General features: G+C 45.2%; 1 protein-coding gene across 1 annotated transcript in view; it reads right to left on the bottom strand.

Moving 5' to 3' along the window:
* Nucleotides 1-13,743, bottom strand: part of col11a1b (collagen, type XI, alpha 1b) — an 84,142-nt gene that overhangs the window by 45,049 nt on the left and 25,350 nt on the right. The window contains exons 8-20 of the mRNA XM_023822278.2: nt 11,380-11,670; nt 9,785-9,850; nt 9,441-9,482; nt 9,071-9,133; nt 6,340-6,414; nt 5,754-5,837; nt 5,013-5,069; nt 3,748-3,801; nt 3,524-3,577; nt 3,005-3,058; nt 2,689-2,742; nt 641-694; nt 508-552 (exon numbers count right to left, since the gene is read on the bottom strand). Of these exons, the coding sequence (XP_023678046.1) occupies nt 508-552; nt 641-694; nt 2,689-2,742; nt 3,005-3,058; nt 3,524-3,577; nt 3,748-3,801; nt 5,013-5,069; nt 5,754-5,837; nt 6,340-6,414; nt 9,071-9,133; nt 9,441-9,482; nt 9,785-9,850; nt 11,380-11,670 (993 nt within the window). The remainder of the gene's footprint in view (nt 1-507; nt 553-640; nt 695-2,688; nt 2,743-3,004; nt 3,059-3,523; nt 3,578-3,747; nt 3,802-5,012; nt 5,070-5,753; nt 5,838-6,339; nt 6,415-9,070; nt 9,134-9,440; nt 9,483-9,784; nt 9,851-11,379; nt 11,671-13,743) is intronic.

The raw sequence follows: 13,743 nt of genomic DNA, 5'->3' as shown, positions 1-13,743 counted from the left end.
GCTCATATTATAAAAAAAAAATGTCAAAAACAGGAGAGACGTGAATGAAATGTGCAGCCTGCAGCAATGACATAGACAAACTCTGTTGATGCCTGCAGAACAATTGCACAAATGCGCCCTCTAGTGGCTATAAAGCTGCAATAGCAAAAAGGTTCCACTCTTTCACTGGGATGGTTAGGTTCCACAATGAAATGTGAGGCAACTCCAATGCATTTGCTTCAAATCTATGTTTTGTTCATCGCAAAACGGGAAAATTATTTCACCAGTCTGGCAGCACGTTGCCTATTTCAAATCTCAAATGAATTATTGATTGATTTTCCTTATTGTTTTTTTTCTTTGCTAAGGAAGACATGTATAAACATGATGATGTGTAACAGAATGAATGAACAGCAATGCATCTTTGTTTGCCTAAAAGTAAGTGAGACTATGTTTGTCTTGAAGACAGTTGGGTCAAGCTACATACTGTAGCTAAGTATGGGCTGTTAATGTGGTTAAGGAAGCCCTTACGCTGTCTCCTGAAAGACCCCTGGGCCCGATCTCTCCATCCTCCCCCTGCAGACGCAAAGAACAACATCAGCCGTAAAACACACACGGCTCTGATCATCACATATGAGCCGTCTGAGAAGGGATCTGCACTCACTCTCTGTCCATCATCTCCAGAAGATCCAGGGGGGCCAGGAGGGCCAGTGTCCCCCTGTCAGGCCCGGGACGAGAGAGAGAGAGAGAGAGAGAGAGAGAGAGAGAGAAATGCATGATTACCATTTCTACCAGATTAAGCTTACGGTGTCATTTAAGATCATAACCTCTATTTTAAATCCCCCCTCTTGAAAGCCTCGTTGGGCAGAGTTGTTGAGTTGTGCCATGCAATTACCCAGGATTAGGAACCCAATGCAGTGGCTTGAAATATCTTTCCTATGATCTGAGCCCCCCCCCCCCCCCCCAAGAAAGCTCTAACCCTAAATTTAGCGACGCCCCGGCTGGGTCATTTCAAAGGGAAACTGGCGGCGACGACGCTACCAATTATAATGCCGTGGAGGCCGGCGGCTACAGCGGGAAAACATATAGCCCAGGATGGTGCCTTGCAGTACATAAATGAGCCCCCACCCAGCTAGGTGGCGGTAATGAGCCGAATGACATCCTTCACAGGCATAAACGAAGTCATCCCGGACGTGAACGCGGCCGGCTGTGAATCCTCCACGCTAATGTGCAGGTCTCATCACACCACAGTTCAAATACCACCCTCTGATTCCTTTCAATGAGAAGAAAAGTAGACTTTCAATTGGCCTTTTGGAAACAGGATTTGTGATGTATTTGTGTGTAGACGCAGTTCCAAGATAAGACTCCGTGATTTATGTCTGCTCTAAAAAACACTAACACTGCTTCAACGGATAATGAGATGAGAACAGTCAGAGCTTAAGATGATGGTTTTTGTGGACTGTGCTGAATGGAAACCATCAGCGTAAATCCATGAGCAAATAAACACTTATTCCAAGCCGCTCATTTTTGATAGATAACTTTAATTTCTATGCCACCGCTTAGAATCTCCGTCTGATGACAATAAACGCCCGGCTTTGAAGGCTAAGCCGGCTCTCAGTAACCCTAAATGAAACTGTCATCCACTCAGTGCCGAGGTTCTTAGAAGAACCAGATCTGTTGGCCTGCGGGATCGTGGTTGTGGACAACCGCCCCAAAATATATCTATGCATAATACAGTAAATAACCCCACTCTGAATTGTCCCACAGATGTTCCATTGTTTACCTTCAAACCCTTAACATTCGTAATGAGTTCTTATTGGAGACACCAGATCCGCTCTCGATGCCAGACTCTACCTCATTGATCCATCCTTATGTTTTACTCCTAATCCGACCGAGGGCCACAAGCAAAACCTCATGTGTTTTATTTTGCCATTTATTTCAAATTCCCTAAGAGACACAGTGGTACCCCAATAAACAAATGACGTATTTCCCGCTGAAGTGAGTATTTTGTAATTCTTCTCATTGGAAGCTAACTGCTTCCCTAGAGAGGGAAAAGTAAACCTCTCAGCCTTTCCTGCCACACATTTGGCCTATTAAATTGTCTCTTCTAATTTACAGGAACTGAAGGTAGGCGGAGTTTGATTTCAATGCTGCCTTCAGACCAAATAAAAGCCACCTTACATCAAATCAGGGAGGGGGGAAGTCATCACTGAGCTCAAAAACCAGGCGCCGGAAGTGCCTGTCAAGGCCTGAGGATGAGTGACCGTCATCTGTTTCACCTTGAGAATACTCACCATACCTGTTTAGAATCACCTTGAGAATACTCACCATACCTGTTTGGAATCACCTTGAGAATACTCACCATACCTGTTTAGAATCACCTTGAGAATACTCACCATACCTGTTTGGAATCACCTTGAGAATACTCACCATACCTGTTTAGAATCACCTTGAGAATACTCACCATACCTGTTTGGAATCACCTTGAGAATACTCACCATACCTGTTTGGAATCACCTTGAGAATACTCACCATACCTGTTTGGAATCACCTTGAGAATACTCACCATATCTGTTTGGAATCACCTTGAGAATACTCACTATACCTGCAAAGCCTAAGGCTGCCACCTCACAGACTTCAGAGTGTCTGCGCTGATCGGCAGCACAAACCTACTGCCCCATGCGTTTCTGACGAGTAAAATCCTCCACTCACCCTGTGTCCCTTCTCTCCAGGCAGGCCTGGAAGTCCGTCGAAGCCTCTGTCGCCCTGTGAGATGCAGGGAAATATTAACGTTCAAATTAATAAGCCCATCACACGCGGTCTGTTACCACAAATGACTCGGCTTCTAAAGTAGGCATGATAGAGGTTATGGATCATATTGAGAACCAACACAAATAGAGTAAAAAAGCAAACTAATTATTAACCAGCAATACTGTTGATGGTATTGCCCTTATCTACAATTTGGTATAATGCATGCAGGAAGTCACAGCAAGTTAGGTATGCACTTTCGCAAAAGGATCCATCCTACCTTCCCTCCTGATTCTCCTGGCATTCCTCTGGCCCCATCTGCTCCAGACCGACCCTTTTGGCAAAAGGAAGAAACTCAGACGCAATGCAAAGTGTGACAATGATCTTTTTAAGTAAATGAGCTGTGTCTGGCTTACAGTTCACGTTAAACTGAAACTCAGGCAAAGTCATCGAAGCGTAGACAGTGGAATTCTGTTCCTATTATCACTAATAAAAGATGAAGGTAGCATGTGAGTACTAGATTTTCATCGACACACGTGTCAGATGTTTACGATGACAGATTGGGTGTCGGGTGAGCCGGCTGACGTCACAGCAGAACCAAAGAGGCTGCCTTGAGCTTTGAATTAGCATCCCTCATGGGCGTGATTAACGAAGAATTACACAGGAAGGATTATTTTTATTTAGGCACTCCCTTCCCATCAGCCATAGCTGGGAATCGCTGAAAAAGCAAGGCTTAATGCCGAATACTAGACCGGAAGGCCAAAATGAGTAAAAAAGAAGGACAGCAAAATCGACGTACCCTCTTTCCAGCTTTTCCAAGTTGTCCTGGTGGACCTTGGGTTCCTCTTGGACCCTAAATGATGTCATGTGTTTAACATCATGTGATTGGTCAGTGATGGTGATGACAGACCCTGCTTCCATAATAGCCATGATACACAATATGTGAAATACTCATAGAGTAACAATCAATGAAAATCACTTCTATTATGTGAAGATGGTGGTCTATGGGTGCCTGAGACTCACCGGGGGTCCATGATCGCCGCTGTCCCCTTTGAGGCCAGGAGATCCAGGGCCACCCTAAGAGCAAGAGAAGAAGGTCCAGCTTCAGAGGTCTGCTGAAGTTTAGAGCAGCAGAAGGCCTCCTGGGATTCAGCCCCATCTCCTTTCAGAAGCACGGCCAGAATATTTAACCTCTGTTCCAGCTTTCCATCATGCATACATTACAGCAGGGGACCACGCACCCCTTTATGCTCCACCGGAAACTCGAGTCCAAGCTCCATTCCTCCCGTTAGTCACAATGACAGCAAGCATCGTGCGAGGAATGGACTGGCACAAGCAGACAGCAGGTGGCGACATTAAGTAGGCTGGCGATGATTTAACGAATTCCATTAATCGACGCCATAAACACTTCTGGCACGATCTGTCCAGCTATCACTTATCACAGAAGGCTGCAATAATTTCCTATTCTCAATATAAATGATAACTAGGTGTTATTATATATCGGTGCTGTAGAAGATATTTGTTTGTTCTTTCATTTGTAGGAGACGGTCGTTGCAAGTTATTTAATCAAAAACTGCGGGGCCAAACAGAAAATTGAAACAACAAACGAGCAGCTGAAAAAGGAATGAACTGTGTTACTGGTCTGTCCAAATATCTCATGCTAACTGGTTATCCAGATGATTTTATGTACATCTGGTAATGTAGCATCAAAGAGAGAACCTTGTTTTTGTAATAAAGATAATAAAGCATTTCTGAATTAATATCACCCAATATATAATGGAAAGCAGTCATGGGTAACGCGATCAGCCATAAAAACTCAAACTATTTTAACTATCAACAGTAATTGCCGCTAGTTTCAAATGCTAGGCTTAAGAGAAAATGGAAGGGAGAAAACATGCAACTAGAATCTATTGATTGTTGTTTACAGTCACAACAAGATAGCATCGCTGCTAATCAGGGTATTAGCATAGGTAAGCTGTACAAGCACAATGGAATGTGGGTTGAGATGGATAACCAGAAAAAACGAACAAGCGGAAAAGCAACAGCAGAGCAATGGTCCTAAACCAAAGTAAAACTTTACTCCATCATAAATTATTGACATATGAAAATGACATTTGCGGCTATCGATGCCTGTTTCTCTACACCGAGCCTCGTCTTCTGGCCGATGATCTGTGACGTGCGGAGGAACATGGAGAAAATCTGGCTTTCTCATCAAGTCTGCTGTGAAAAGGCATTTGTGTGTGTGTGTGTGTGTGTGTGTGTGTGGATGGAGGGAACGGGTAACTCACCACCGGCCCGGACCTGCCTGTGAGACCCATCGGTCCTGGCGGGCCTCGCATGGCAAGCTGGGGTGCGGAAGGGGGGGGGGGAATAGGGGAGGAAAGAGGATTGTAAATAAGCAGAGAGGATACAGGGCACAGAACGGCAGCATCAAGACTGAGCTGCCCCAACATGCCAATCAAAGTCTGCACCGCCGACGGAGCGTGCCGATGAACATTCAGACAAACGCCGAAGGACGTCAGACATGCGCTCGTCTTTCCCATTCTCCTTTGCAAACACATTTCCGTTACAAAAGTACCAAACGTCCTTTTCTCTTAGCTAAGTGGTGAACAGAAAGATACTGGCACTCATTCCAGGGTTTCCAACTCTCACGCATCTGGTGTGACCCTCGTACCTTCAGACTCATGCAAGAAGTCTTACGGCAGATCTACATTATAATCCGAAAATTAGCTACATAAACAGCGTTAAGGTAGTTTGCAAACCCTACAAACTACTTACCACGTAATAAAACTGTCACATGCATGTAAATGCGTGTGCATGTGTGTGTTTGCTGACCAAAGTTAGCGGCCCTGTCATTCACACGCCACCGTGGCTTTGAGACAGTACGCTTTGGATAAGCCTCAGCCGCCTCCCGTGACCACGCTTTGAGGGTCGGATGCTGAACGGCCGACAGGAGGAAGTAAAGGCCAGTGATTCAGGGCCGTGCCAAAGGAGGTTCATGCCCCCTCCCCTGGCGGAAAGGCACTTACCCTGGCCTGCGACAGGATGGCTTGAGCCTGAGCCTCCTGGGCCGACACCACCGGACCTTTTGAGGCATCTCCCCCGAAGCGGAACTGCCGGGTCACAGGAGAGACGTTTCACTTCCTGCTCAGCAGTGCAGTGCGCCGCCCCTCCTCAGCCTCCTCCGCCAAACGGCATCCCTGCGCTTCTGAAGCTAGCCTTTGTTTTCCCAGCATTCCCCGAATTCCAGCACATCTGGGGAGCCCCCCCCTGTTTTCCGTCGCTTTGAGCCCGGTTTCTCATTTTGCTTTTTAAACAAATCCTAACACTGGATCCTCACCGAGAGCGGAAAGTCTGACCCAGAGAAGCCAGCGGCCGGCAGCAAGTTTATACCGCGTAAATAGCACGCGTTGTACGAAGGCATCATTACCACCAACTATTTAACTTTAAAGGGGGGTTGGGGGGGGGTTATTTCACAGAAATAGACAGGCAATCAGAGACACCTTTTCACTAATAATGATCTGAGACATGGATCTTGGTCAGGCTGACACGTCTAAGTACGTCGATAGCAAGGCGCTCTGAACCGGTAACTCAGTGAGTAAACAGCAAACATACCGGCAACATCAGCATGGTACCTGGTGGACCTGGGAGCCCGTCTGCCCCAGGGAGACCAGCCCGACCCGCAGGACCCTGGGGGAGAGAGACAGAGATCAGACATCCATAGATTCACATTCAGTGAAAGGCAGAGGCTCATACAATCAGGCCATTAAAGAGTTTCCTTAATGGTTCAGCTTGCGTGTTCAGAATAATAGGATGTTCCCAGCTGTGGACAGTCAAAATATGCTCATAATCCATTGAACAGGAGGTTTTAGAATGTTTGTAAATATTTTCTGTCAGCCATATTCAGGAAAACATACTGATTTGTTTAGGTGCTACATTGCACTCTCTCAGCATCCTGCAGCTCCAGGTGAGTAAACCCAAGTTTGCCGAAGTTCAAAGTTTCATTCAAAATGGGTATCAATGACCAATTCATCTCTTTTTGCTGTTCGCACTGCAGCTATTTGACTCCGCCACTCCGCACCACTAAACACATGGGATGTAAAGCATATTAAAGAGGATGACTTTTATTCACGGAGCATACAGTATTCGCTTGATTAAGAACGCCCCAAAAAACGGCCCCATTCAGATGGTAAGATTAGCTGTCCCTGTGTCTTTTTTTTCCCTCCAGGTGGAATGTGCACATGGTTGGGATGGAGCACACTGGCATTTTTCAGCCTGGGGGCCGACCGTGTTTACAGAGTAGCCCCCGTTGGCCACGTTCGCGTTGCCGCACTGCTAAACGGCCTGTTTGTAGGCAGCACTGTGTCTACACTGCACAACCAACAGCCAGCCAATGGTTGCTTTGTATAGGAACCTTCAGCTGGGGGGGAAGTTAAAGTTACTCCCCAGGGAGAAAAAAAAAAGATGGAAGACGTATAAACCATGTATATATTAACCGAAAAGCTAAACAAAAGCACAGAGCGGTTTTAGCATCCGGCTAATTGACAATAAATCAGTAAGGATGAGCAAGAATCTCAACAACTGTAATATTAAATTAATGTATGACGGCAAGTCTCTTGTTTTATATTTCCTATGAGCATGCAGCTGTGTAGAATATAAATATACATATAAATTGTGTTAACTTATTGTTTATTAAGTATTCGATCTTTTTTATTAATAATGTTGGACTACAAGATTCAAAATAAAAATTGGAAATATTATTATATGCGAAGATATACCTTAGAAAAACAGCTAAAAATCTGTTCAGCAGGCCATTCCTGCATTTTCTTTCCTCAGGCGATCTCAGTCTAATTGTTTCCATGTGTTTTCTGAAAAAGATATTAAAGCAGACTGCGCTCCTGGATAGGAGACGGCAGACGGGATGCCATCTAGCGTACACGTGCTCCGAGTTGCTATGAGAGGCATGGACATTCTGTCGGAGTACCAGAGGTGCGCACAACTTCTGCACTGTGAAACCGACAGGTAAACAGAACTCAATTCAGCCACCCGCCAGTGTCCCCCGCCCCCGCCGACGCCACCCAGAGAGTCCTCAATCATTTGCTTTGGCCCAAGTGCCATGGAGAAAAGTCTGCTGCTTGAGAAAATACTACCTCCATTTGGAGTGGAAGCTTCCCTTAAGGGTTAATCCCCCCCCCCCCCCCCCCCAAACCAGCTCTAACAGGAGGGAGGGTACAGCAGCGGGCTGGAAAAACAAACAGCCACCCCAGATCCTTGGGGGGGGCCCAGACATCCCAGATTTCCAGCAGTCAATCAGGGCCGCCGCCCGCATTCCTCCGAAATCAGGAAAAGCCGCCAGAATGGGGACTAATTTCCACAGGAGAGCATCTCACGCCCAGACCCCGGAAGCCACAGCGCGGGGACCCCGGGAGTCACAGCGCGGGGACCCCGGGAGTCACAGCGCGGGGACCCCGGGAGCCACAGCGCGGGGACCCCGGGAGTCACAGCGCGGGGACCCCGGAAGCCACAGCGCGGGGACCCCGGGAGTCACAGCGCGGGGACCCCGGGAGCCACAGCGCGGGGACCCCGGGAGCCACAGCGAGTGCCGGGATCAATGCAGGCGGCCATTCAGGCCACGTCCCAGCGCTCTTTGTTGTGCTAATGAAAACAGCATTTCCAGGATTCGGTTTCCTCGACCCGGCGGCCATTCCCTCGTCATCCCGAGATGACCCACTCAACGAGATCACCTCCCTCCAGAAGGCAAGGCCACAGCTCTGCCTTTCCAAACTACCCAAACTCCATCTGGAAAATGCGTGACCCAACAATTGAGGCATCTCTTTTTTTCCACTTCAGGATATCCGTCCTTCGACATCACTGTGGAAAACACCAGCCTCTTACTCAGTTACATAGAGCCTTTATTTAAATTTTATGGGCTGCACAATAAAACTGCAGGGGATTTATGAAGCTGTATGATTGTGTCTGCGAGCCGTTATGTTCATGTTTATTTATAAAATGCTGAATAAGATTTTCAGGCCTGGAGAAATCATGAGCTAGAATGGTTTCTAATTGAGCTCTATGTGCTATACATGTAGCATGTGAGTCAGTAAAAAGAAAAACAGCATCCTTTATGGCGGAATGTTATTTTGGTGCCATCCAATAATAGTGACAGACATAGTCACAGCTCACAGGCAGACACACACAAAAATTACAAGCCTATAAACACTGAAGGCAATCCAAAAAGCCATTTAAAGTCAGGCCTCGGAACAGACCTCCATGCATTTTTTTTATATTTTATTTGAAATGGTCACCAGAAGCTGACAGGACGCAGGACTTGAAGAGCTGTACTCACCCTTTCTCCTGGATCTCCAGCTGGACCTGGGGACCCTTGTAGACCAGCAGAACCTGGAAGACCCTGGAAATAACCAAAAAAAACAAAAAGTACGGCACAGTCAAGCTACTGTGCTGCAGGAGAAGGCTGTCCAAGTCCCACGGCAACCGCTGAAGAAAAAGCCACGGGGGGGGGGGGGGGGGGGGGGGCTGAGGGGTGGATCGGTGGGGTGGGGGGGGTGCAGACACGGAAACTCTCAAAATTCATTCCGCATTGCAGTGATCACCCTAATAGCTGACAAGGCATCTTAGCCGTCATCTAAAATGTTCAAATAGAAAAGAAAATGGGCTTATTTCCTTTGTGAAAACATCAAAAAGAAGGCGATACTTACAGCCGGGCCTGGAGTTCCTGGGGGTCCTTCTACAAGCATTCCCTGAAACCATGGAAACGGTAGCATTTATAAGAAGTCATAAATGTCCAGGCAGAATACCTAGGAAAAATTATATTACCCCCCCTGTTGTCCCCATAAAACCGAAATGGCGACTCATATCTGCATATACAATGCTGATAATAAGTACGTATATGCTTTATGATGTCCTTCCAAAATGATATTTACATGCTAATGTTACACATAGTCAGAACTGTGTCACATATATCTATTCGCATTTATAGGTTCTAGGATTATAACGATGATGATGATGATGGTGATGATGATGGTGGTGGTATTCGTCTTACCGGCTCAATGACAGCTGGTTCACCCTTTTCCCCCTTTTCTCCAAAATAGCTTTCGCCTCCCCCGACCTGAAAAACGGGGGCCACCGTCAGTTTGAAGTTCAGTATATCACCTTAGAAACTGCAACATCAGCAAGCGTCATGCACATGCAGACACGTGGGTTAGTACAGGGGATTCCGCAGACATAACAAGGGAGGAAGATGAAGAACATCCTGTTAGTCATCTCCTCGAGGCCGACTATCTACCCCCGCCAGCTTAAAACGGCATTTGCGTGCGATGGCTTACAACGCAACACAACTGATCGCTTTCCCCAGATGCAACGTTCAGTGGGATCACAACTTCAACATCCACGAGCCTGAATGTGTGCTGCCACTACAGACATCAGCTGACAGACTCTACAATACAGGAACCATCAACTTCAGTGTTTCCCGATTGAGGAGCTGCTGACAGACCATGTTTCTGCTCCTACCAGGAGCTGTGAGGGAGCAAAAATGAGGGCTGTCTGACTGGGAGGGAGCGAGAACATGAACGGTTTGTGTGCCCAAGGCCAATATTGGGGAACACTGTATATTTCTGCTGAAAAACATCAACAGATCTCAGATCAAAATGTCTCTCCTGTATTTATAGTACTGTGACTCTTCTAGTCAAAGCTAAAAAAATGACTGACAGGAGAACAGACCATTGAGACGGACCTACAGCTCTTAACTCAGCATGGAAGCTTATCCATTACCTCACAACCTCACTAGAGATACACTGATGTCAACTTGTGTTCTCTGTAACTTTAAAAAAATATATAGACTAGAGCCTGCTGCTTGCGCTTTGCGATTCTCCAGAAAAATGAATAAATAAAACCTCCAAATTCATCACAGATGGGCTACGGTAATGGGTGTTTCAGCAGAAAACAGATATGGCCTGCTCAGATAACCGTCAGCTAATCATACTGCGAAACGAGGTCAAGGCTGCCCAGAGACCTGCTGCAAATAAAATGGCCGCATGCTTTCTTTGCTTTGGTTGTTGGGTTGACGGCCATTTGACTTTCAAATAAAAACTAGCGCATACCGAAAGAAAGGTTGACAAGATGATGGGATGCTGAATTACCATGCTTAGACTGGAAGCTTGGAAGAGAAAAAGTGTAGCATAGTAAAACACTGATGTTTTTGTGGCCTAGTCCTACGCAAGAGTCTGTCTGAAGCAACACATTCATGCTCTTGGTAATTTGTATGCCAGGAGGTGGAACTAACCAAACAGATACCTCCTCTAGTCGCTTGGACCCACCTCCTCTACAATTTGATTGGTTATCTCTCTGACCCAATCATTGTTCCTTCTGCCCTCAGAACATTTTTGTGTAAGTAAAACTCTCACGAGCATCAGCTTCTCTATCATTGTGGCATGTTCTGCTATAGCACTTGAATATTGAAGTTCACCCTGAGAGGAACAGTCTGGTATATGTTTAATAGTCCATTAGCATAAATATCACCCCTTAATATACAGAAAAAAGAAAACATGACATGTGGATAGAATGATAACTCTAAGCCCTGTAATGGGAAGTACAAACATGGCGACATATACCAACTGCATGCTGGGAAACCATACTTACATTGCTCTCGGTATATTCGGTCTCTGCCGGAACACCAGGCCCAAACTCCTCGTGTGTGGATTCAGTAGGCTTTGCCTCCGGCCCGAAATAGTCGTCGTACGGCCCATATTCGTAATGCTTTTTCCCAAACTCGTTAATATCAGTCTCCTTCACGTCAAACTCCTTAAAGTCATACTCATCGATTCCCATGTCCACAATTTCCTTGGTTTCCATGGTCTCCGTGGCAACCGTAGGCTCCAGACCAACCTCGTCCCCTCCAGGTACATAGTCCTCATAATGTTCTTCAACCGCCTTATTGTACCCGAGTGTAGAAGCAAAGGGTTGAGCGTTAGAGGGAACTGTTAGTTAAGCAGTTTAAAGCATTGACTTATCAGTTCAGTTTCTGCAGTTATAATATATGTCAGGAGTGACACATACAAAATGCAGTACAGATGCAATACCTTGTCATATGGTTTGTGTACTACTTGGCCAGTAGTGTTTAATTGAATGGATTAATCTCTTGGATAAATCCTTTGCCCAAACATTGATGGTCCAGTTAATGCTGATATTACACATTACTCAAAGGGGAAACCTAAACTGACTGCACAACAGAGGTGGAAAGTTCTGGTCCATAAGAATAAAAATCCTGACCAAGATTTTGTTTCAGCTAACCAGTTGAGTTTTCTGTGATTATGACTCTTTATATTCAGGTGGCTGGTTGAAACAAAATCTTGGTCTGGATCTGTACTTTCTGCACATAGACTTTACACCTCTGCTGCACAATAATGTGAAGAGCTTATTTTTATCATCGTACATGTGCACATAGTAGAGGGTTTACGGTAAAAAGGTGTACTTAAGATACACCCACCATCATCGAGCTGCCTGCGGTCATGCTGCATTTGTGTGGTCACACTGCTACAATGCGGTTTTTGGCTGAGAGGCACCACAGATTTATGAAGGCCTGGTCATAATTCGTCATCCTGAGTAGCATGGGAACTATGACGCAGTTACAGAAAACCCAAGCACATGAAGAGCTGGACCCATGGTGAGGCCATCAGCTCACCACACATACTACCGTAGTGCCGTGTGAGTAAAACATGTGAAAAGAGAGGCTTAGCTGCTTTGGTCAACCATGGGTAAGGCTTCCCTTCTAACTGGAGGAATGAAATTTGAAAATTCCTCTAGTATACATGCATCTTAGCATCTTCCTGCTAAGTCCTTCACCACTCAACAAAAAAAGAAGAAGTTGCCTTAAATTTCCCTGTAAATTAAGTATAGTAGTAGGTTTCTCCAGTGTGAAGCTGCATATTCCTCACGTTTAGCTGGCTGTCACACTTCACAGTAAAGAAAGTCACATCTGCCTATGTCCATGGGACAATGTTCGGTAATGCTTTACATTAACTGCACCTTCATAATGCTTTTATATTGCATCCATAAAACGTTCAGTACACCTTCATAATGGATTCATTAAGTATTCATAAAACATTCATAAGCAGCATGTATGTATACCTTAACATCCTAACATCCCTTAACAGCTGTAATATACATTAATAACAAACAATATATAATAATAAGAAACATTATAATTGTATAATCATGTAATGTTTGTTGTTAATATATATTACAGCTGTTAAGGGATGTAAGGATGTTAAGGTGTACTTGCATGCTACTTATGAATGTTCTATGAATGCATTATGAAGGTGCACTGAATGTTCTATGAATGCATTATGAAGGTGCACTTAATGCAAAAAGTGTTACCCAATGTTCCAAATAAAAGTTCATGACCTTTTGGTTATGTAAAATACATGAAATCACATATGCAGACAGACAGCTACGCCTGATTTCAGAGACCTCAGACAGTTTTTGGGCTGGGATTGCCCCAGATGACACCCCCCACAAAAAAAAAAAAAAAACTTCCACTGCACAGAGTGGAAACATAAGAAAAACTGCGAACCCAGCAACTTTATGACGAGGTTTATTGCTGATACAGCTTATCCTGTTCATGCAGAAAGTCAAAGCTTAAGTCAGAAGAAATCTTAAAAATGTAAAATATTGAAATGTACATTTAATAGTGAAACCGGCATTATCAATAGTGACCACTGACGTGTGACCACTGACGTGTGACCATTGTCTTGTCCTGAGCTTGTTTCGTGTCTGTACCCACTGTCTGCATGGAGCACTGACAACCGGACACAAACTCCCTGTGATCACACCTGGCCAAATAATCCCGATTCTGATTCCGATTAATTGACCCTTCTAACCTTACCCATCATTCACAAAACAGCCTAAAGCTGAGAAAATTTACCCTTGAAATTAAACAGTCAGCTAAAAAGTTGAGTCATCAGTGAGTCATCAGTTTGAAATTTATGCCTCTATAAGTAAAAA

This window comes from Paramormyrops kingsleyae, chromosome 21 (assembly GCF_048594095.1).
Source record: "Paramormyrops kingsleyae isolate MSU_618 chromosome 21, PKINGS_0.4, whole genome shotgun sequence".
Taxonomy (NCBI): domain Eukaryota; kingdom Metazoa; phylum Chordata; class Actinopteri; order Osteoglossiformes; family Mormyridae; genus Paramormyrops; species Paramormyrops kingsleyae.
Note: the sequence above shows the minus strand (reverse complement) of the source record. Positions and strands in the feature narration are given on the sequence as shown.